Source organism: Equus quagga, chromosome 8 (genome assembly GCF_021613505.1).
Source record: "Equus quagga isolate Etosha38 chromosome 8, UCLA_HA_Equagga_1.0, whole genome shotgun sequence".
NCBI classification, from domain to species: Eukaryota; Metazoa; Chordata; class Mammalia; order Perissodactyla; family Equidae; genus Equus; species Equus quagga.
Window position 1 is genome coordinate 73,976,173 of NC_060274.1, and position 24,422 is coordinate 74,000,594.

Here is a 24,422-nt window from a genome sequence, read left to right on the forward strand (position 1 = left end):
ATATGAAGATTACATGGATTACAAAAAAAGCTGTATTCAGTTTATGATTGACCCTAAATATTTTATAAAAGTTGCTTATTATTTAAATGTCTCTTCATCCACCCCTACGCAGGTGATGGCCATTCTTCCCTAATCACATCTGGCTTTCTTTACACAGAATTTAAATGTATTCGATATACAATTTTTTATTATAATTATTATTCATATTATTAAGCTAATCTCGCCTCCCCTTGAATTTGAGAAAAGTTTGCCTCTCTGAGAAATGAATTGGAGAGAAAGCTTTTGCTCCCATAAGCTTGGAATCCATATTACGACTTCTCATAGATCCCTGAGCCACTTCCCTAAGCCATCTCTAGAGGTAAAAATGGTTCTACGCGAGCAAAACCTTCCCTGGTGAAGACAGTGGCCTGAATGTGTATTCCTGTTGCCTCTCCCTCCCCAACTCCCTGTCCACTCCCTCTCTGGAACAAGAGAGTGGCCACTCTAGGTAAGCAGGCAGAACCTACAGGGGACATTTGTGGGCTCAGGTTCTTCCAGGATCTCCAGAAGAGAAACTTCTTCCTCCTCTCTGCCTGACGAGGGCCGAGAGACCAGCAATGGAGAGTCCTGGTGAGCAGGCCCAGACACTAAGGTTCTTGGAGAGCGGGTCCACCGTGGGCAGCCCATGTGGCCCCTGCCCACTTATGCACAGTCCTGGGAGCATCTGCTTGATCTTGCCAACAACAGGTGACCTGCAGCAGGACTGTACTGTGGGCCAGGTGGATACTGGTACTTGAGGCTGGCAGAGGGCTCTGCTTGCCTGGGAGTTTCTGGAGAATCTAAGAGTGGAGTGGCTTCCCACTTGTTTCTCAACAGAGGACAAAATATCCACTGGTTTATTAACCCTGGGACCAGCAGTATAGAGATGGTGGCACTTCCCTCCACTGCCCCATGAACTTGTCATTTACCTGACTGCCTAGGAGATACAAAGCAAAGTACCCAAGGGGATCCAGTGTCTCAGAAGACTATGCAATGCCTCCAACAGATGGCGTCTTTGGTGGGAAGTGTACTGACAACATCAACCACAACCAAACCATAACCACCATCACCAGACAAGAACGCTTAAATTAAGCAGATCAATTACAGTATGTAAAAAGACTGTCACGGACCACAGAAAGACTCAAATTTTAAAAGTTAACAGACAAACTGAAAGTGGTAATCTTGGCTACTATTGAGAACTAAAATAGTAATGCAGAAGATGAAGCAGATAAAATATCTCAAAATAGAAAAATTAGGAGATAGAAATCATTGTGGAAGAGATGAGAGAGTTGAAAGACAGATCCAGGAAATATAACAGTGAAAAATAAGAGAAATCCCAGAAATAAAAAAGAAATGGATGGAGAATTAATAATTAAACAAATGGTAGAAGAACACATGCTGATGTGAAGGGAAATTTTAGTAGTGATCACAGTATCATTTTTGGTATTCAATGCTATTCTCAAAGACTGAAACATCAGTTTCTCTTTTTTTTAAAAATCAGAAAACTCCATTAAATATATCTTGAGAAGTCAAACAATAATAGGATATATTAAAAATCTGAGATGTTCTGTTTAGAAAATGATCATCTCTACCTCCGTAATCTTCAAAAAGGGAGAAAACGACAGTCAATCAAGCAGATCTACTACAAATGGGATATGAACATGACAGCATCAAAATGAACACAGATAAGTGTGTGTGGGAATTTACCACTGTATGTGAAGAAACTAGGGAAGATGAAGACAAACCGCACTGCTTCCTTAAAACACAATCTACATTCAGCCTCAATAAAAAGATAGGTGTTCCTAATGAAAAAAAAAAGTGTTCTAAAATAGCTCCTAAAAATGTCAAAATAAACATAGGAAGATTTGAAGATAAAGGGGTCAGAGGAAAATACGGAGCTGGCTTCTAACCATGTTGTCCCATGAGTCCCCCAACTAATATAGTCAGAAAAAGCCCCGTTGGCAGTTGGAAATACTTGTACATAAAAATATCTGCTATGTAACAATGACACTATCACAGGACTAGGGGTTTCAGATAACACCTTTGTGAGAAGGAAAAAATAATGTTACTTTCCCTGTTTTTTTTTTGAGGAAGATTAGCCCTGAGCTAATATCTGCCACCAATCCTCCTCTTTTTTCTGAGGAAGATTGGCCCTGAGCTAACATGCATGCCCATGTTCCTCTACTTTATATGTGGGACGCCTGCCACAGCATGGCTTGCCAAGCGGTGTGTAGGTCCACACCCGGGATCCGAACTGGCAAACCCCAGGCCACTGAAGTGGAATGTGCAAACTTAACTGCTATATCACTAGGTCAGTCCCTACTTTACTCTTTTTCAAGATTAATCTTTTTCATTTTAAGTAGTGCTTAGATTATTTTGATAGTTTATTTTAACTAATCTGCTAATAATTTATGTTAGAGTGATATATTTAAAATTTATCTTTATAAACATAAATTTCTATTTAATTTCTATTTAAATTTTTACAATTGAAACTATTAAATATTTAGTTTTACTGGTTTTTAACTTATGACTTCTGAATACAAAGAAATAAAATGGTACTATTAATATGGAAAATAAATGCTGTGCGGTGCAGGGGAACCAGTGCCTCCTTCTGCTCCAGTATTACGGTCACTAGACTTGAGTCTTCTAGATTGAATGGGCTGAGTTAGTCCTAGGCAGGATTAACAAGAACACACATACAACTAGACATATCTCAGTAAAAATTTTTACTTTCAAGGATGAACTGAAATTGAAATGCGCTTCCAGAATGAGAAATGAAAAGCTTACAAAGGAAAATAAATCAAATTCTCATTTGCAAAACCAGGATTTAGAAAACTGGGATTTAGTTTCAGATATGACTGAGAGAAAAGAATAGGGATACAAGAATCTTGAAACCAGCCAAGATAAGACTCCTATTTCAGAAAGATAGATTTGGTTATGATGGGTTTCAAAAAAATATACAACCTACATACCATCTCAGAAGGTCCTGTAATCCAAACCTAAATGAAAATAGAGGTCCCAAGAGGGAGCGAGGAGAAAGGAAGGGAGAGAGAGGGGAACAAACAGCCCTCGGCTGCAGGGATAGTTAATCTGAATGGGTGGAGATAGCATGACCGAGAAATTATACTGTTAACCATGAGAATTACTGAAAGAGAAGTAACACGCTTCGAATGACACTCTAACCACATGTTGGTACTAAAAATACTAAACTCTCTCAGCAATGTCTGCAGCTAATGGTGGTGGGGGAGGACAAAAGGAAAGGCCTGTTGCCTGACAAGGCAACAACAAAGAATGTAGAGAAATAAGCTATAGGGATTTCATCTTGTTATAGTTGCTAAATGGACAAATCCAGTGCGTTGGGGATGGGGCATAGGATATTGTTTTGTTCTTGTTTTTAGACAATAACTGAGAAATATGGCTTTAATTGGGAGTGTTATGGACAGGAAAGTAACCACTAGTAGAATGGAAAGGCATTCTTGATCTTTCACGTTAATAAAAGGAGAAAGAAAATGTACGCTAACATGACCAAGACAATTACATTAAGAAAACACACACAAGCAAAAACAACCACCAAGTAAAATAAAGAGTAAAAAATGAGGTAAAAGAGGAGGAATGCAATCAAGTTTATCAGTAATTATATTAAATGTGCATAAGCTGTATACCTGATAAAAGAGAAAGATTATCATTTTGGGTTATAAAACAACACACCTATATGTTTGTAAACACGTAGGTGTAGTAGTAGTTACACTATTAAAATTAAATGATAAAGATTGAAAATAAAGGGATGGGCAAAGAGATTATTGACAACTACAAAAAACAAGAACAAGAAAGGAATCAGGAATGGCTATAACATCAGAAAAAGTAGAACTAAAAAATTAAACAGGACAAAGAATGACATGATGCAATGATAAAACCAATACCAATATCACAATAAAAAGTGAAAAGCTACAAATATTTCTATTAAAAAATAAGAAAAGGACAGACATGCCAATTATCTCTTATTATTATTTCTTCTTACTTTGAAGCTTAAAGCTAATTCAAAAAGATAATGAAATGAAATTGAATAGGTATAAAACCCAGGAGACTCTAATAAAAATGACAAGGAAAAAGCAGAAATCAATAGCTTTTTCTTTATCACTCATTATCAACTAGAAAGGACAAAGTGGAGAGGTGGTGGAGAGAATTCTCCTTATAATGTGGGCAATAACTACAAATTACTTAGAAATAAATTTTAAAAGAAAGGTAGTTTTATTTAAACATTTTTTTTTAAAAAAAGGACTGATATGAAGGAATCTAGGAAGTATTACTGAGGGACCAAAAAACAAGTTAAAAAAACAACATGTGATAGGGTGGGAAGTCTTAACATCATACAGATGTCAATGCTCTGCAAATAATTATATAACCATTTAATAAAAGTTCAACAAGAACTGAAAAGGATTTGTGGGAGTGGACTGTATTCAAAGAGGAATAAGTGAGAGGACACTTGCTTAACTCTAAAGTCAATGTGATCAAAACAATATGGCATTAATATAGAAAGTGACAGACAGATCTGTGGAAGAGAAGACTGGCTCCAGAAATAGATACTAGCACATAAGGGAATTTAACTTACCACAAAAGTGGTATCTCAATTCAGTGGGAAAATGGTGAGAGGTTTAATAAATGGTGTTATCACAATTAACTATATACATCCAGGAGAAAATGAAGTCTACAAAAATAAATATTAGAAGTACAAAAAAAAACCAACAAAAAAACAAACTGGTCATTTAGGAGAATACTCATTTATCCTATGGTAAGAAGACCTCTTTTAGCAAGATCAGAAACATGGAAGCTATAAAAGAAAAAATATTCCTACTCAAAAATAAATATCTATGGCAAAACTTCCCATAAAGTCAAAAGAAAAACAAGACAGCATAAAATATTTGAAAGACATTTGACAGACAAAGGGTTGGCATCCATAATACACATAAAACAACTCAAAGCAATAAGAAAAAGACAACCTAAAGAAAAAACGAGTAAAAAATATAAGCAGGCATCCACAGAAGAGAAAATACAAATGACCAAAACTAAAAGCTTAATTTCATTAATAATGAGGGGGAAGTAAATTCCCAATAGACCATCTTTTTAACTATCAGACTGTCAAAATGACAGAGTGCGAACACTTAGTTCTGAGAGGATGTTAACGGGAGTGTGAATTGCTGTGCCCTTTTGGAAAGTAATCCAGACTTACGTTAAAATTAAAAATACACAGCTTTGTCTCAGCCATTTTACTTCCAGGAATATATCTTACAGATTTTAAAGCACTACCATGTAAAAATGGAAGATCAAGGATCATTATTACATTATTCACAGCGAAGTGATTTAAAAACTGTAAAATCTATCAATAGGGAGAGCTAAATGAAATGTGGTACACCTGTATCATGGAATATTATGCAGTTGTTGAAATAACTGAATTTATTTATACCAACTGAGATGGAGGGACTTCCATGTTGTACTGGTAAATGAAGAAAACGAGTTACAAGGAATATATTTTTATGACCACATTTCAAACAGATGACAAAAATCTTGCACGTGTGTGCACACATGTATATATACTGATTGGCTTAAGGGGAACAAAATGAGGAGGATGAGTTTGTTAAAAGACTAACTGTAGAAAATATAATGTCAACTGAAAAGGTGCAATGCAATTCTCTGTGTATGAAATTAGTCTAAAAAGATTAAAATAGAATGAAAACATTACCTTTATCTTAGGATGTGATTGTGGACAACTTCTACCTTGGATTTTTATTAATATAGTAGTATCAAGAAAAAGGAAAAGAAAAGAGCATTGTACTAACGGCTGAAAGAACCGACTCTTCCACTTTCAGCCCTGTGACCTGGAGAAAGTTACTTAACCTCTAGCTGAGCTCTACTTTGTTACATCGTGGACATAAGAAAACTTGTAGAGTTAGAGAGACCATCTAATTCCCTGGCTGCTGCTTACAAAGCAGAAAACCATGGTGGTGAAAGAATTTCCTTATGATCTTGTAACTAATTAGGAGCAGACATGAATTAAAAGATGAGTCTCAAGATTCCCAGTTTAGTGTTCTTTTGTCACTGCACTGACACCTTCAAAATAAGCTTAGAGGTGAGTTGGGGGCAACCAGAGAGCCCCTAACTGTGGGAGATAAATATTTCCCTTAAGTTTGCATAGCAAGGCCATACCTTTTTCAAATCCTCCTGAAATTGAATTAAAATAAAATAAGAATATTTGCTCTCTAAAAGCTGCCATAAAGCGACTCAGGGACTATCTAACTTAATCAACAGCAGCTGTTATTAGAAGTTTTAAGATAATTTAACAATAAAATTTAACACAATATATAGTTACTGTTCCCCATAACTGACTAATTCCAACTATATCTCAGCATAAGTGTATTTCTCCCAAAACTCCCTTGGAATGGGATAGAAGATCCCTCTCCGATGTATGTCTATGGAGCACTTAAGTCATCCACTGGAGGATATTTTCACACTGTCTGTCATTGCTGTTAGCCTCTTGGTGCCATGAATGCATGAACAGCCTCTGTCTTGTTCACCACTGTAACCAAGGTACCTAGAGTGACGCTTAGGATATAGATTGTGAAAGTAAGTATCTGTTTAATTAATTATTAGTTCCCACAAGGCCATTTCCTGCACTCCCAATAAATCAGATGTTTCTATCTTTGCTTTTCGATTAATGGACTCTCCTAACTGCCAAATCAATGGGGCCAAAATAGCAATGATCAAATATCCACTCCCACACTCTTCTAAACCCCCTAAGTAACAGGATTAACATACCAAGAATCACCGGGCACACACAATAAAATGTTTGTGGTTGATGACGATAATAATGAAGCAGCAGTGTATTATATGATTATTAATGGTTCTTCCTAAGGAAGAACTGCATCATTGTTGTAATTATTATTAATAGCAGTAAATGATTGCATTTATTTAGTTCTACATGTAAAGCTCTTGAAGTCTATCATCTCATTTAATCCTTTCAATAACCATGTAACCATTTTACAATGAGGAAACTGAAGGTCAGAATCATTAAGTAACTTGCGATTAAGCAGCACAGTCAGAATTTCAACCCAGGACTGCTAAATCCACAGTTCACGTTCTTAAACATTAGACTAAAATACTTCCCTTAGAGAAATAAAATATACTCACTCAAGCATTTGACTGCAACTAAAATGGCCCCACCACTCTTTGCAAGTTACAGAGTGGAAATTTAAAATAGCTTGTTCATTTTCTCCAAACTGTTGTGAGGTGTTTCACTAAGTTAGACAAAACCACAAACATTCTGCTTTTTTAAAAATAAATATGACAGTATTTGTACTCTGAGAAGCAAAGTGGCATTTTTTCCACAGGGGAAATTTTGGGTATAACCTAACGTAAAACTGCCATAAAAACTTACCCACAAACGCTGCCATCTGAGCTGCTGTCCTTCCTACGGAGTTGACAACATCTGTCTCGGCACCAGCTTCCAACATTACCCACGTGATGTCTTTATTACCTAGAGGCAAAAGGGAACATGTTTATTAGTGTTAATGCATGCACAATTCAAATAGCCGCTTCTAAATAATCTGTACCCTTTTTTTCCACTTAGTTTTAGGTTTCCCTCTTGTGAATATTTTCATTTTTTCTCCAAAATATAAATCACAACTACAGTAAAGAGTAAAATGCTATAGGACCCACATAGAAATTAACCTTACTTTCTAGAAAACACATCAAGAAATACAAAAATGGTATGGAATTGAGTATCACTTTTTTTTTAACAAAACAAATGTGTTTTTCCTAATAATAATGCTTAACGTAAACTCAAAACAAAAAATATCAAAAACAAAGACAGAAGAAAGAAAATGAATAGAAGTCCTCCCTTAATATCTACTAACCCATCCCATCCCTCACACCTCCAGGACCCAGAATTTCTATTAACAGTTAGAGGTCTATCTTTCTACACTTTTTTCCATCTAAACATCCATAGTTACTCTATTTGCATTCTTTCACTAATGAAATCATTACAGGTATTTCTCTATTATAAACTACACTCAGTGAACAGCACTTTCCATTAATTTTTGCAAGTTTGAACTATGATTTCCCTAGGAATAGTTCCTGGAAAACACTGCAGGATCAAAGACTACACATATATTACATGCATTTTGCCAGGCTGCCTTCCACAAGGCTGGGTTGATGTACACTACCCAAAACAGAGCAAAGAAGTCCCTATGCCAATGCTGGGCATTATCACTCCTTCTTAACCTCTGACAACATAAGTGACAAATGATCATTTATTGTTCCAATTTGCATTTCTCTGATTATTGGTGAAAGTGTTCCCATGTTTGTTAGCCAGCTGTATTTCTTTTGTTCTCTGTTCAATCTTCTGTCCAATTTTCTACTGTAGTATTTGCTGTTTTCTAATTGATAATAAGAACTCCTCATATATAATGATATGACCCTTTAGGATATGTAATAAATATTTTCCTTAATCTTTTATTTATATTTTAAGTCTATGTACGGTATATTCTACATATGGAAATGTTAAAATTTTATGTAATCAAATCAGGCAATGTTGTCCTTTTTGAATTCTACATTTTATATCATGCTTAGAAATGCTTTCCTGTTCCAGGATTATAACAGATTACTACTTTTTTTTATATACAGATTACTACTTTTAAAGTATGATAATATTATACATCTTTATTGTCTTGAAAATTATAACAATTACAGATAAATCCACTTAACTTTAGATAATATTTCCCAAGTGTCTTCATTCCAAATCATAAGCAATATGAATCAGAGTAAGTTTCTAAATGAATCATCATATTCAGTATATAAATGTCAGTGAAGCAAATGGACAGCTCTATCACAGCAGTTATTTTCTCAAGAGAACAACCAAGAAGTTTTCATGTTATTTCATAACATAAAGTACAGAACATCAAAGGAACTAAGCTGAAAGAATAACAGATCTAGCTCCACAACTTTACACAAAATATGCTGTCAACACAAATAGTCAACTGATTTCAATAACTGAAGAAACAGCACCAAATTAACTATGTCACATATTTCATACATTACAGCTTTTCAAAGCCAATTCCCACCATTCCTTTCCAGAAGATTTAATCTTCAAATTACTATAATAAAGGTGCATTTAATTTAAAAATATATATGCACTTATAACAAATTTGTATAGGTGACTAATATATTAGAATAAATGATAACACTTCACCAGAAAGTGCAGCAAACATGAGGGCTGTGTATCCATGTTCATGCTGATGACAATTTACATCAGCTCCGTGTCGTAAAAGTAATTTGCACATATCAAGTTTTCCTTTATATGCGGCATGCATTAGCGGAGTCATTCCATTCTTTAATAGAAAGAAAAAAAGTATTAATTTTACTTATTTATATTTCCCCTGCCTATGAACAATTCCTGCAATTAAATTAAAACAAAAACATGAATTAATAAAATCATCTTTATAATCTGCAGAGTATTTTTATATTCACTTCCCCACTTGGATCCTCCATAAACTGCTGAGGAAAAAAGATGGTTTTGTTACTTGAGGTTGTTCTACAGATTAGCAAACAGACTCAGAGAAGACTTGCTCAACCTCATGTGACTAGTAAAATAGCTGGGGCAGGGACCAGAACCCAAATTTACCTGTGCTCTCACCTCTACTTCACGTACTTAGCTCCTGGAGGAACAAATGAACAAGAAGATACAAACGCATTATAAAAAGGAAACTAAGACAAAATCTCAAAACAGAATGTGTACAAGGGGAAAGTTGAATAAAGAATGGTATATCCATAACATGGAATATTGTGAAGCTATTGACTGAATTCATCTGTATCTATTGAATTGGAGAATTTTCCATGAATTACTGTCAATGAGAAAAACAAGATGTGGGAGACATATATTACAGTCATATCATTTTAAAAACAATGATCCCCAAAATCACATTTATATTTTGATCATATATCTGTTTCATTCATATATATGATTGTGTAAATATGCAGAAATGGTTAGTAGTATTTAGACCAGGCTACATTGCTTAGTCTCCCATATGTGCTGGGCATATCCAATGTAAGATCTAATCTTACATGTCGAGTATCTAATACTATTTGCTAGCTAAATGAATGAGCTGTTCCCTGTAAGTAAATTTTCTCAGTAACCCAGCATAATGTCTATAAGTGCTAGAATTTCAAAGTTGTTTTGGAATAAAAAACCCTCTAATACATATAATCTCTTACATTAGTAAATCTTATAATGCTAACATAATTTGAATTGTTCTCGATGGTTCTAGATTATTATTATCAACATAAGCTATCAATATTCTCATAGGGTTGTTGATAGGAGAATTGTAGGGAGGCTGGGACCTTTCAGGTGGTCACACAAGTGGTAATTCATTAAAAATAGTCAAAGTTTGGGGCCGGCCTGGTGGCACAGGGGTTAAGTTCGCACGTTTTCCTTCGGCGGCCCAGGATTCGCTGATTCAGATCCCGGTTGCACACATGGCACCACTTGGCAAGCCATGCTGTAGTAGGCATCCCATATATAAAGTGGAGGAAGATAGGCACGGATGTTAGCTCAGGGCCAGTCTCCCTCAGCAAAAAGGAGGATTGGTAGCAGATGTTAGCTCAGGGCTAATCTTTCTCAAAAAAAAATAAAAAAAAGTAGTGAAAGTTTCTTGAGAGTAGTAACGGGAAAATGATAAGGAGATTATAACTTTAGGACTCCCTTAGTTAGGTGTATCTACAAGGATAGAGTATTTAAATATTAGGGGTGGCTGGGTGGGTATGAGTAATCAAAATCTCATTGTACAGAGGTCAATGGAGTACTTTAAGGGAATGGGAATAGACTATATGGTTATTACCTTTTGAAGGAGGCAAAAATGTATTCTGAGCTTGACTAGGGTGACAGCCCCTAAAGGATGATATAACCTGTACGTAAGAAGCTAGTGTATAGCCTGGGGGGGAAGGAAGGACACAGTACAGGTGGGCAGTCAATCACCCAGCAATCCCATCCTACAACTACAAGTTCTCTAGCTCTGAGAATGAATACTCCTGAGACTGCAGAACTGTCCCATAGTTTAAAAAATTAAAAAAGCAGCTTTCATCACAATGTGACAATATGCTTAAAGCAAAGCAAATGTGCAAAGCTTTCGGGTCTGATATTGCAAACTGTCCTCAGTTTCTTATGTCGGCTTGTGTTTTAACTGTCATCTGTATTCATCACTTCTGCCCATTTACCTGTTGCCTCCCTTTCCTCTCATTTTTAAAATTTTTCTCTTGCTTTTCTTTTTTCTCTTTTGCTCTTTCTTGTTGACTAGCTGTCTTCTTAGTACATATTGGTTTTTAGAGCCAACCAACGAAAGAGCTTCTTTCCAAACAGGTAATAAGTTACTCCAATCATATCGTTTGCTGTGCAATCTCTAAACTTGTTGCTTTTGTCACATTTATAATACAGTGTATATATTTCCTGCATCAAATTTCAGTGCTGGGCTGGATGGTCCTGGGTATTAGCAGCCAAACTTGTGATGTGACAAATTTACACTAAGCTTTTCAAGTAAGTGGGTATCCCAATTATTTTCCTATCTCTTAGTTCAACTTTGGGCTATAAGAATTTAGAACAATGCAAAGAAAATTACAAGTTCTGAGTGCAATGAGTACAACGCATTATCATCTTAGTTCTAGTACTACCTGTTATTTGCGGAAACATTTAAATGGACAAAGAAAAAAAGATGTATTAATAAATTTTGATATTCCATACAGATATAAAGCCACCATACTATAAATTTTCTAGTCTTTCTAATATTTTGAAAGTATTTCAGTGTAAATATCAAAACAAGGAGTTGAATAATTCAAAACAATACTGCTAATCTACTAGAAGTAGAATATTGCCATGTTTAAAATAGTTAAATTTAAAATGTCATGTTCTACAAACAAACAGACACACAGATACAGAGAAGAGATTGGTGGTTACCAGAGGGGTAGTGGGAAGTGGGGAGGGCGAAAGGGGTTAAGGGGCATATGTGTACAGTGACGAATGGCAACTAGACTTTTGGTGGTGAATGTGATATAGTCTATACAGAAGTCGAAATATAATGATGTACACCTGAAATTTATATAATGTTATAAACCAATGTTACCTCAATAAAAAAAGTCATATTCTAGTTATAAATATGGAATAACTAAGTATCAGATAGAAAAATAAAATACCTAATGTCTACCTCTGTTTAAACTAGGAAGGCAGTCATAAGGTCTCATAAAATGTTATCTCAGTGTTACATGAAATCATCTCTTCTAAGAAGTATTTCATTTTCATATTTTAACATCTCTGAAACTGAGTTGTACTTTACAAATACTAGAATCTTATAAATTGCTATCAGTCTCCATCTCCCTCATTTTTTAGTGTCTCTGAAATCTGGATGAGACTTAAAGTCTATGACATCGTAATTCCATGAAATGTAAGAGTAAAAATTCTCACCTCCTTGTCATTTCCCAAAGACAACCTTGGAAGACGTCTGCTTAACTGAATTGCATGAAAAACGAGCTGCTACAATATTTTTGATACAATGACCCTAAAAATAACTAAAGTTTCTCTCCTATAATTCTTACATCAAAGAATTAATCAATATTTGTCTATTAAGTTACAATTCTATATCATTAAATACAGCATTCATTCATTCAGCAAGTATTTACTGAGTGGCTAATATATGTCAGACATAGATCTATAAACTGTGGCTAGCAATTAACAAATTCCATGCCACTATGGTGTAAGTGCCTGGCACTTAAATTTTCAGACGGGTGACAAGGCAGATGGTGATATACTTGCTATAGGGAAACAGAATGGAAGAAGGAGGAGCGGGAATGCCAGAAGAAAAGAGGAGATTATCATTTTTAAAAGGACAGTCAAGGAATGTCCCTCTGGGCAGGTGGCACTCAAACAAAGCCCTGAAGGGAGTGAGGGAGCAAAGGATGTAAATAACTAGAGGGAGAATGCACCAGGTAAAGGGAATGCAAGTGCAAAACTCCTTGGGGGAGAGGAGTACTATGTTCAAGGAACATCAAGAAGGCCAAATCTGCCTGCAGCTCACTCACAGAATCTCCAGGAGTCTCTGGTCTTCATTCTGGTGCATCCAAGGTTTTAACGTTAAATATGAGAGTGTGTCTAATGATTTAATGTTAAGTAGGATGCCAAAGTTTGTGGAAGGTTTCTGCAAACCTTTTCTTCCATCAAGTTATAGAAGATCCATTAAATTCTCATCTCTTAACAGTTTTTACCATCAGTGGTTGTTAAATTTTATCAAATGCATTATAGTATCTGTTGAGTTAATCATATTTGTTTCTCTTTTATTCTCTAATAGTGAATTACACTGAAAGATTTTCTAAAACTGCCATCTTTTCATTCTTGGAGAAACCTTACTTGGTTATGATGCATTATTATCCTTTTGACACACTACTGAATCAACTTGCCAATATTTTATATAGTGTTTTTGCATCTGTTTTTACAAAGTGACTTGAGCCCTAATTTTCTTGGGCTTCGTACTGTTTTGGCATCAACGTTATGCTAAGCTTATCAAATGAGCTGAGTATATTTCTGTCTTTTTGTGAACTACTGGTACAATTTGTGTAAAATGAGAATTAACTCGTCTTTGAAGGTTTTGTAAAGCTTATGCAAGTTTACAGCTGTAGAAAGTAGTTGGTGTTTAAATACATTTACAGAATTCTTCCTTAATTATACCTTCTATATGAGATGAATATGTTCATTTTGACTTTTCTACAAAGTTACTACTTTCATATGGGTTTTCAGATATATTGGCTTAAACAAAAAAGCTATGACAATTTCCTTTATAATTCACTCTCTTACTTTCTTGGTGTTTATACGTATTACTTTCTTGCTCATACTTTCCAAATTGTATCTATTTTCTTGGTCTTTAGTTGACAACTTTGGTTTTTCTTTTTTAACAGCTTTATTCAAATATAATTCATATCCCATACAATTCACTCATTTAAAGTGTACAGTATAATAGTTTTTAGTATATTTGCAGAGTTGTGCAATCACCATCGCAATCAATTTTAGAATATTTTTGTCACCCCCCCAAAAGAAACCCCATACCAATTAATAGTCATTCCCATTTTCCCCCTTCACCCACTTACCCAGCCCCTATTCAGGCAACCACTAATCTATTTGCTGTCTCTACGGATTTACCTATTTTGGACATCTCCTATAAATGAAATCCCATAATATTTAGCCCTTTGTGACTAGCTTCTTTCACTTGGCATAACATTTTCAAGGTCCATCCACGTTGTAGCATGTATCAGTACTTCTTTCCTTTCGGTGGATATGAAGTAATATTCCTTTGTGTGGATTTATTATGTTTTGTTTATCCACTCATTAGTTGCTGGACATTTGGATGTTTCCACCTTTGGCTATTATAAGTAATGAGGCTATAAACATTCATGTGCAACTTCTGTGTTGCCATATGTTTTATTTTTCTCAGGTATATGCCTAGGATTGCTCAGTCACATGCTAACTCTATGTTTAATCATTTGAGGAACTGCCAACCTGTGTTCCAGAGCAGCTGCACCCTTACCTTCCCATCAGCAATCTATGAGGGTTCAAATTTCTCCACATGCTCATCAATACTTGTTATTATCCATCTTTGTTACTAGAGCCATCCTGGTGGGTGTGAAGTATCTGACTGTGGTTTTGAATTGCATTTCCTTGGCAGCTAATGTTGAGCATTTTTTCATGTGTGTATCACTCATTTGCATATCTTCTTTGGAACAATGTCTATTCGGATCCTTTGCCCATTTTTTAATATAGGGTTATTTGTCTTTTTTATTACTGAATTGTAGGAGCTCTAGTTACAAGTTCTAGTTACAACTGCCATATCAGATATGATCTGTAAAATCATTCTGTGGATTATCTTTTCACTTTCTTGATGGTGTGCTTTGAAGCACAAGTTTTTAACTTTTATTTTTTCTTGTTGCTTGTGTTTGACGGCTTTTGAAAATTCTTATTTCTATTTTATTTTTCTTAATTTATTTCTTCTATTTTGTAAGTATACCTTACTCTTTTTTTCTAATTTCATGAGTTGAAAGCTTAGAACACCAAAAAGATTGAAAGTACATAATAAATGCTACAAAATTTCCTCTGAATTATCACTTTGGCCACACAACACAGCTTTTGATAAATGCCATGTTTTCAGTTCTAAATAGTAAGCAATTTCTACTGCTATTTCTTCTTTTACCCAAGAATCATGTAGAATTTAAAAAAAATTTTAGTTTACACATTTTATTATTTGTCATATTTTTGTTTATTTTCGATGTATTATACTGCATTTGGTGAACTTGTCTGAAATTAGCTAAAATTTCCTCTATAAAACAGTATAATACAGAGACTCGTTCTTATCAATGTTCCATATAAAAAGATGTACTATTTTTTTCTGTTCCACATACAGTGCACTGAGACTGTTAATTAGGTTATCCAAATTTTTTGTCCCCTGAATTACTTTTTTCTACTTAACCTGTTGGTTTCTAAAGGGTGCTATTATGGTCTTATAAATTTCTCCTTTGAATTTTATCTTTTTTTTAATGAACCTCCATGCTTATAGGCTTATAATGAAGAGTAAAGCCTGGTATGCTTTTGGTGGATTATTAATTTAATCTATAAGAAATAGCCTTTATCTATTAATTTTTTTTTTTTGCTTTAAACTTTATTTTGTCTGATATTAATTTTGCTATCCATGTCGGGTAAGGGGTTAACAAAATCTTTTCCCCTTCTGCATGAGAAATTGAAGTTCAGTTAACTTTCTAGCACTAGAACTGTGCTTGTATAATAAGTAGCCACTAGTCATATATAGCTAATGGCTGCCATATTGGACAGCTCAGAATAGACACTGCCATCATCTTAGAAAGTTATTTTGGACAGCAATTGTTCTAGAAAGTTGAGTTTAGGTTGAGTCAACTTTCCCTAGAAGTAGAACTGCTGGATCGAAGGTATGCACATTTAAAAATGACAAATATTCTAAAATTTCCTTCAGAATGTGATGCCAATATACACCTAATCAATTAGCATATAAAAGTCCAACGTTTCCTACACTTCCAAGAAATGATAGGACTTTCAGTTTTAATTGTCATTTATTTGATTACTAATAAGATTAAACATGTTTTTACATGTTTATTTGTCTTTTGCAACCCATCTGCTTACATTTGATTTAGAGATTAGTATAACTTGAGAACAAATGCTAGAAAACAACGCTTCTTATTAGATTTTATATATTATCCATTCTCATAGGAAGTAAAACACTTTATTAAACTTTTTTCATTTTACCTCATCCAAACAGTTGACACGAACATTCTTGCTGGCTAACAGCGTTCCAGCTTCTTGGACAGTACCTTAAAAAAAAAGAAAGAAAATTCAAAGTAAAGTTATTTATCATTAGAATAGAAAAAGACCTAACATCAAGGAAACAAACTATAAAGTGTTATCTGTAAAACTAGACTAGTCAGCTTAGGCTGTTAACACATAAAGCATCAGTTAAATACTACTTATTCCATGAAGTAATTATCCAGAAAATAGATTCATAGAAACAAAAATAGTTCCATCTTGTTTTTACTTCCACTGACCTTAGAGTACATTAAGTTGGCCACATTTTCCTTTTGGCAGTAATACAATAACCACAAAGCATGAGACTCTTAATAATGAAACAAATCTTAAAGGGCACCTAGTGCAGCCCACCATCTAAAGCTTAAGTTCCAGTCAATGTAATAATTGGAGCTCAAAATACAGTCAGTATTTATGTACTTTGTCACTGCTAGGCCCTGTGAATTGATGGCATGCTTATAATAGAAGTCTGGGTTTGGAAATGCTCAAGTAAACACATCTTTAAAGCTTGGTAAGTGCCTAGGGTCAGTGTTCAGACTCTCAGACTGAAAGTCATCTAATGTAAACCTCAAGGTCAGTCTCCATAAATTTGGAAATAAGCTGTAATTGGGCCACAACTCTCAGGTTTCTCCAGTCTTCTGTAAGGCCTACTGACAAAAGCAAGCAGTTGTAGGAGAGAATGTTGCTATTATCATCATTAATAAGAGCCAATCACATGTTCTGCTGAAAATTTCTGGTTTGACTAGGAAGAGAACAATGAAATTGAATGTTCTCAGGGAAAAAGGATGAGATAAGCCTCTCCTCTAAAACGACATAAAAGAATAGAAAGCACCCCCCAAATGAGTGTTATTTCTTCTCCTTAAATTTAGAATTATAGTTCAAGAATGTGGTCAATTCTGCCAGTTTCCCAGAGTCAAAGGTGGAATGCACAATAAAGATGAGCAGGCTTCTTTCTCCCCAACCTGCTTCTTAGGCAAGCATGAATGCCCCTCAGCAACAGAGGCGAGAAGAGAACTGTCTCCTACGTGGACAGAGGAATAGGTCTGCTGGGGAAATGTCAAGTGAATGATCTATAAATCCCTGGATTACGACAGCAGCTCTTTTGTAAATAGTGCCTTTTTCTGTCCCTGAGGGCAGTTGGTATCACTGGCTGAATGGCTAAAGAACAAGAGGGCAAAGCCTTCAAGCACACTAGCAGGTTCTACATGGAAGCTTCTCCATACCTGCGGCTTCTCATCAGAGATTCTCAAATATCTTTAGAGAGGAATTAGAACAAAAACCCTGCTCCCCAATTTCACTTGAGGACGATGCTTCAGCTGAATCCCATTAACCACTGGGAATAACTGGTTATTTTCCATCTGACCAGGAGATGTTTATGCAGTAAAAGGAAAATACTACAAGGATTGTGAGCATGTCAAAGCCACATGTTTGGAGCAGGACGGGGATTACAATCATAAACATTTGGCTCATGTTAGAGAACAAGCCAATAATCCTACAAAACGTTTAGCCCAATGGCCAGCAATATAAGTTAAATCTGTCTAGTCAAGGAGCAATTGGAAAAAAAAAGATGAGATGTGCACTCACATATCAATGAACACCAGTTAGTCTTTGGAAACACAGGGACTAGGATGAGAAAGTTTTTCTGAAATGGTTTTGGCTTCTAAAGAATAAAAATGGATTTTGGAAAATAGATGGGCACAATACCCCGAGAGGAAAAACTGGCGATGATTTCTAATTTGGTGTTCCTAATTTAATGACGTGAATAGGAAACTATAGGAGTTCTAGAATAGCACGGAAATGTGAGACACATGGCTCACGGAGACGGATTTTTATTTTTGGTCATTCCTTACTGTCCACAGTAGACTCTCAAGCAGTATTTTGCAACAAAGTTTAAAAGATTAATTGCTGAAAAGAAATGAACTAGATATGATTTAAACTTTTAAGATGAGGGAATACAGTACTATAAGGAGGAATGTGAAATGAGCCAACATTTTTCTTGATTGGAGACCAAAATTAACAGACCTATAACTGATGACAGCAATATTTGTTTCCCTTTTCATAATTTCTCCAAGTTGCTCAAACCAAAGAAGAAAACACAACCCAAGCTGCCTCATTAGGGTGGGACTGATCAACTTATCTGGATGAGCCAGCATTTTAACAGAGAAGAGACGATGCTCAGAGCGATACTCTCAGTTACTGCCTCACTTCTCCCACACTACAGCCCTTTCAGGACCACTGCGAAACTGAACAAGTCCTGGAAACCCTCAGCCTCCTCATCTATGAAGCAGAGATAGGAGTATCCATCCCACAGCGTTCTGAGGAGGACTAAGGGCTTGTCCCAATGTGGGGCCCAGTGTATGCCCTCAGTGCATATTGGATTCTCTTGTTATTTTATATTCAGAGCAGCACAATATAACTGAGTGTGACATTTTCTAATATCTAGATTGGGACCATTGGTCTCTACTGAAGACAAGGAGATGTAGCCAAAACAAACAAAAAGGGAGAAATAAATTTGTAACATTTCTGTTTCTAGCAATCTATCAGATAACCATGAGATTTGGATGTGTATGAGCTTCAGTCATTTAGTGGGATCCACAAAGTGGGATGTTTTAAGGAATCTATATCCAAGTAAAATATTTAAAAAACTATTCAGCTTGTTAATTGCTATAATGCTTATGTATAAGTAAAATCATGTATAAAATATTTAAAGTGTCTAAATTTTAAAATAACAATATATGGGTATAGACAATAAGATATATAGTTAAAAACGTATTTTTAAAGTAGACATTTCTAATTATAACATTTTGAAATTGTGAATTTGTTTAAGTGTGAATTTTCTAAAAGTTCTCCTACACGTATCTATTTTTAGACTTTGTAACAAAATGACTTTGTAACAAAATATTTTACAACATTTGTTAGAAAAACATCTATTTTAGACTTTGTAACAAAATTCCCAACAAGTTGGGAATATGAATCACTGCATAAAAATCAGAGTATCTAAAAGGCTGTTGTTCTGTAAATGAAGACAATGAAGCTGATAGAGGTTGCATAACCTGCCCAGACACATAATTCATAGTAACTACATATTTTGCTAAATTTTTCTTTTCTTTTTTTTTTTTGTTGAGGAAGATTAGCCCTGAGCTACCATCCGTGCCAGTCTTCCTCTATTTTGTATGTGGATCACCGCATGGCTTGATGAGTAGTGCAGGTCCTCGCCCAAGATCCAAACCCATGAAGCCAGGCAGCTGAAGCCGAGCATGCCAGACTTTACCACTATGCAGAGGGCCAGCCCTTAATTTTTCTTTGAACTCTATACTATAATTGATTATTAGCAGACCTGAATCTTTCTAAACCATAAAAATACTAAAAATAACATTAACTACACAGGACCTTAGAGCAGGATCTTTTTTAAATAGTACAAACTGGAATGAACTGAAACGTCCATCAATGTGAACAGATAAGCAAATAGTGGTATATCCATACAATGGAAATAAAGGAAGAAAATAAGAAACAAACTATTGGTACAACATGAATGAACTTCAAAATCATGATGCTGAATGAAAGAAGTCCCGGAAAAAACAAAAAAAAAGGATACTTACTGTATGATTCGACTTATATAAAATTCTAGAGTGAAGAAATCCAATCAATATATGCAGAAACCTATCAGTGGTTGCCTGGAGAGAGGGGTGGTAGGAGTGACAGATTATAAAGGGCATGAAGAAGCTTTTGGGGGTGATGGAACTGTTCATTATCTTCATTGTAGTGACCATTTTCATGGATGTATACTTAAGTCAAAACTAATTTTATGGGGCCAGCCCAGTGGCGCAGCGGTTAAGTTCACACATTCTGTTTCAGCGGCCCAGGGTTCACTGGTTTGGATGCCGGGTGCAGACACACGCACTGCTTGTCAAGCCATGCTGTGGCAGGCATCCCACATAGAAAGTAGAGGAAGATGGGCACGGATGTTAGATCAGGGCCAGTTTTCCTCAGCAAAAAGAGGGGGATTGGTGGCAGATGTTAGCTCAGGGCTAATCTTGCACACACACAAAAAGAAAAAAACAAAAAACAAAAAAAAATGGCATTTCAACAGTATTAAAAAAACCAAAAAAACCTGATTTTAGAAAGTGTACACTTTAAGTATGCACCATTTATGTACGTTAATTATACTTTAATAAAGTTGGTGGAAGAAACCTTATTACCTAAAGCCTGTTCCATAGCTTCTTTTACACAAATAATGAAAAGAACCAGTAAATACCTTACTTTCTAGTTAAGACAGCAACAGTGGTCTCAGGGATTTCAGGTACTAAACAAGGAAAGTAACAGAAGATCTGGTCACACCCTTAAAGGTCTAATTTATTTTAAAATAGTGCTTCCTCAGTGCTTAATGAAAAAGATATCTGAAGTTAGAAAATGAGTCAATCTACAAGTAACATAAGCCAGTTAAATGCACTTCAGTTATTTCAATTTTCTCTTCTTAAATGTCGTAAAATGGATGCTGTCATTAACTATGATTTAAATGGGTACACAGGAAACAGCTTCTCAGTTTCATCTGGAACTTCTTGGCATCCGAACAAATATACTATCTACAGAATACCTAGCATGTGAATTCACTCAGAAGAAACTGTCCTAAAAAGTGTCCAGAAGCAACGTGCAGGATTCTCTAGACTGTAAGTCTCACCTCCCGTCTACTCAGCTTCTGGAGGGCAGTGATTGGCAGAATGGAGACACTCAAAAATTTGCTGAGTTTGGGGCCGGCTCCGTGGCCGAGTGGTTAAGTTCACTCGCTCCGCTGCGGCGGCCCAGGATTCGGATCCTGGGCGCGGACATGGTACCGCTCGTCAGGCCACGTTGAGGCGGCGTCCCACAACTAGAAGGACCTGCAACTAAGACATACAACTGTGTACACAGGGAGTTTGAGGAGATAAAGCAGAAGGAAAAAAAAAAGAGATTGGCAACAGTTGTTAGCCCACATGCCAATCTTTAAAAAAAAAAAAAAAATTTGCTGAGTTTATTTCAGATTGGCCAAGATGACAGGTCACACTTGGCTGAAAATGTACTTAGTTCCAAGTACTAGTACTGACGGATCTAGTGCTTCTCAAAGTCGGGAAATGTACCAAAGGAAAAAAATTACAACTCCACCCACCTGCTTAAAAAAAAAGTTCCTATAAACTCTGCTTATGACCTTCATTCAACTATAAACCAAAAATTATGTTACAAATTAAATGCACACAAAACTACAAAATCAATAACATTTAAAATTAATTTAACTTGACAGATGAATGTTTTGCTGAAATGAAATTGCCTCTCAAAGTGAATATGGTATGGACTGGTATGGTGCTGGCTTTGTTTTTGTTTGGTTTGTTTTCAAGTCCAGCATATTTCTAGGACTATGGGCTATAATACCTCTGCTCTGCCACTTGTTACCTGTGTGACTTGAGCAAGTTATCTAGCTTCTCAGTTCTTCAGCCTCCTTGTCTGTAAAGTGGAGATTACCATATTTACCATAATAACGGCCAACACAGAGTATTTTATTACCATATTTACCAATAATAACAGCAACACAAATAGTATTTTAAATGCTTTCCACACACTAACTCATTTCATCCTCACAACAACGCTGTGAAGTGGGTATCATTTTTCACATGGAGAACCTGAAGCTCAGAAACAGTAACTTGTCCAAGGCCACATCACCAGCAAATGACTGAGGCAGGATTCCAAGCCAGACCTGCAGGGTTAGGAATGCTGTAGCTTAAAAATAACTAGCTCATCAATATTAAATACATCAATACATGTAGAGTGCTAAGAACTATGCCTGGCTCATAATAATATTCAATAAACCTTGGTTATAGTTGTTATTTTCTCATATCTCCCATTCCTTTTCTTTGACAATACAGTGATGACCCACGGACCTTCACTTGACAAGAGTGTATCACGGACTAAGTTCACCTCAGTTCTTTTCTCATGGGCTTGAGCCAAATAAATTGCTGAAACACAGTGTCCGTGCACTGGTACAACTTGACCCACGACGTGGGCCCAGAAATATCACAGCACTAACCAGACTAAATTCCCATTAATTCTCTTTCATTTAGTCTTTAAAATACAAACTGGCAGACACCTAAGAATATATCCAAGGCTCTACCCACGACCACGTACCCCTTTCAGAGACTCACTTTGTAAAACTGTTCACTGGTTTACACTTTTGAGAGAACATGATAGCTCTGGACTGTTTAAAAAACACAATTTGCGTTCCTGGTGGATTTCGTGTTGATCCATTGTCTCCTTTTTGCCCAGCACAGGACCTGGCACACGGCTGGGACTCACGTTGTTTGCTGAATTGAATCCCAGCGCCGCCAAAGGCAGGGAGAAATGACCCAGAGACAGTCGGGAACAGAAAGACTGCAGTGCCAAATAGGTCAGCGAGAACCGCGCAGAAGAAACAATAAAAACACCAACTCAAAGTCCTACAATTCTAGGCAAAGAACACATCATAAAAAATAGAGCTGCGACTGACTTAAAACTGTTCGGATCAGATGGTGTGGGCTCAGCTCATCAGCACCTGTTGAACTCAAATCCGATTTTATTTTCTCCTTTACATTTAGACTTTCCTTGTCAGTATGCAGAAAAAATTTGCCTTACTCTCTGAGGGTCCAGATTTGAGCCTGGCTACCTGGACAGAAAGAAGACTGGAATCTGGGAGGGTCTTTATGCTGCAATGACTGGCCTCTCTGCCATTCGATGGCAGACGTGGCTTTCTCACTGTTGAGCTTAAAACAACCACGTTAACTGTGCCCGCAGTCCCACACTCCCCCATCCCTGCGCCGTGATGGTTCAGGAGAAGCCACGTAGCCACACTTATGTCACCTGCCAGGTAACGGGACTTAGCAGGGAACTCCTTTGGGACGTCCTCCCGGGGACTGAGGGGAAAACATGGCTTCTAGCTGGTCCCCAGGGCCTGAGTCTCCCTCCCTACGACCCCGAGCGGCGGAAGCGGGACACGCGTTGGGAGAGTAGGAAGGGAAAGCGCGATCCGAAAATCCCGGCGGTGCTAAGTGCGCCGACAGGCGTGGACGCCTCGCCAACCTCCTCGCTTCTCTTTGGTTTCCAGAGGCGGCCGGGGGCTTCTCGAAGGAAGCCGGAGAGGCCCTGGACGCGGAAATCTCGACGCGGCAAATTAGAGACCTAGTTCTCTGACCTTATAAAGAAGCCCTCTCACTAGGAGATCCTCCACCCCCAAGCGGGGGCGGGGACAGCCCAAGGATCCAGATCTTTCGGCCTCCGGAAGTCGAAACAGCCCTTTAGACACCCGTCTAAGAACCTGAAACTACAAGGCCACTCTCGAAGACGGACCGCGGACAAAATCACTTGAGGAGTTTTGAAGAATGCCCATCCTGGGGCCCCCACCCCGGGGTCGCTCTCTATAATCTGAAGTAGGGCCTGGAAACGTGTACCTTTCCCAAAGCTGCGTTAGAGGACGAGCCTCTGCAACCTCCGCTCTTTTCCCAGCAGCAGCTCTCCCCCACCACGGGTCCCAGACTGAAGGGAGAAACACTATTTCTCGATCCCAGGCTGCCAACCTCGTAGAACGGCAGCCCAGGGTCAGCCGGGCCCAGGAGTGCCTCCCAGGCGCCGCCACGCCCCCCGGCCAGGCTGGCAGCGCCCGGCCGCAGCCCAGCACCCATTACCTTTCCCGATGACTTCCAGCAGCTCCTTTTCCTCCTGGGTCAGCTCGCCTTTCTTTATGTGAACCATTGCTCCCGCCAGCTTGAAGGTTATTCCGTTTCTTTAGAAGTATTACAAAGAAACGATGTGTCTGTATAAGGAACGCCAGCCGCAATGAGGCAACCACGATACTGAGTAGCCAACAGCGGAAGCGTTCGAATTCTCTCCTCCCGCTCCCGGGCTGGCGAGCAGCGGGCGAGCTCGGGCGAGCCGGGCCAGCGGAGTCTGCAGGCCCAGCTGCAGTCACCGCCCCCGCGCGTCATTGGTCCAGCCGGGAGGC

General features: G+C 37.2%; 1 protein-coding gene across 4 annotated transcripts in view; it reads right to left on the reverse strand.

The window, feature by feature from the left end:
* Nucleotides 1–24,375, reverse strand: part of ANKMY2 (ankyrin repeat and MYND domain containing 2) — a 38,918-nt gene extending 14,543 nt beyond the window's left edge. Inside the window, exons 1-5 of one of the 4 annotated variants that reach the window (XM_046669871.1) lie at nucleotides 24,106–24,164; nucleotides 16,370–16,434; nucleotides 9,692–9,725; nucleotides 9,260–9,398; nucleotides 7,448–7,546 (exon numbers count right to left, since the gene is read on the reverse strand). In XM_046669871.1, coding sequence (XP_046525827.1) covers nucleotides 7,448–7,546; nucleotides 9,260–9,392 — 232 coding nt within the window. In that variant the 5' untranslated portion in view covers nucleotides 9,393–9,398; nucleotides 9,692–9,725; nucleotides 16,370–16,434; nucleotides 24,106–24,164. Of the gene's footprint in view, nucleotides 1–7,447; nucleotides 7,547–9,259; nucleotides 9,399–9,691; nucleotides 9,726–16,369; nucleotides 16,435–21,101; nucleotides 21,265–24,105 lie in introns of those variants that run through there. The other 3 variants (XM_046669872.1, XM_046669869.1, XM_046669870.1) reach the window with 3 other exon arrangements.
* Between the last annotated feature and the right edge of the window lie 47 nt (nucleotides 24,376–24,422).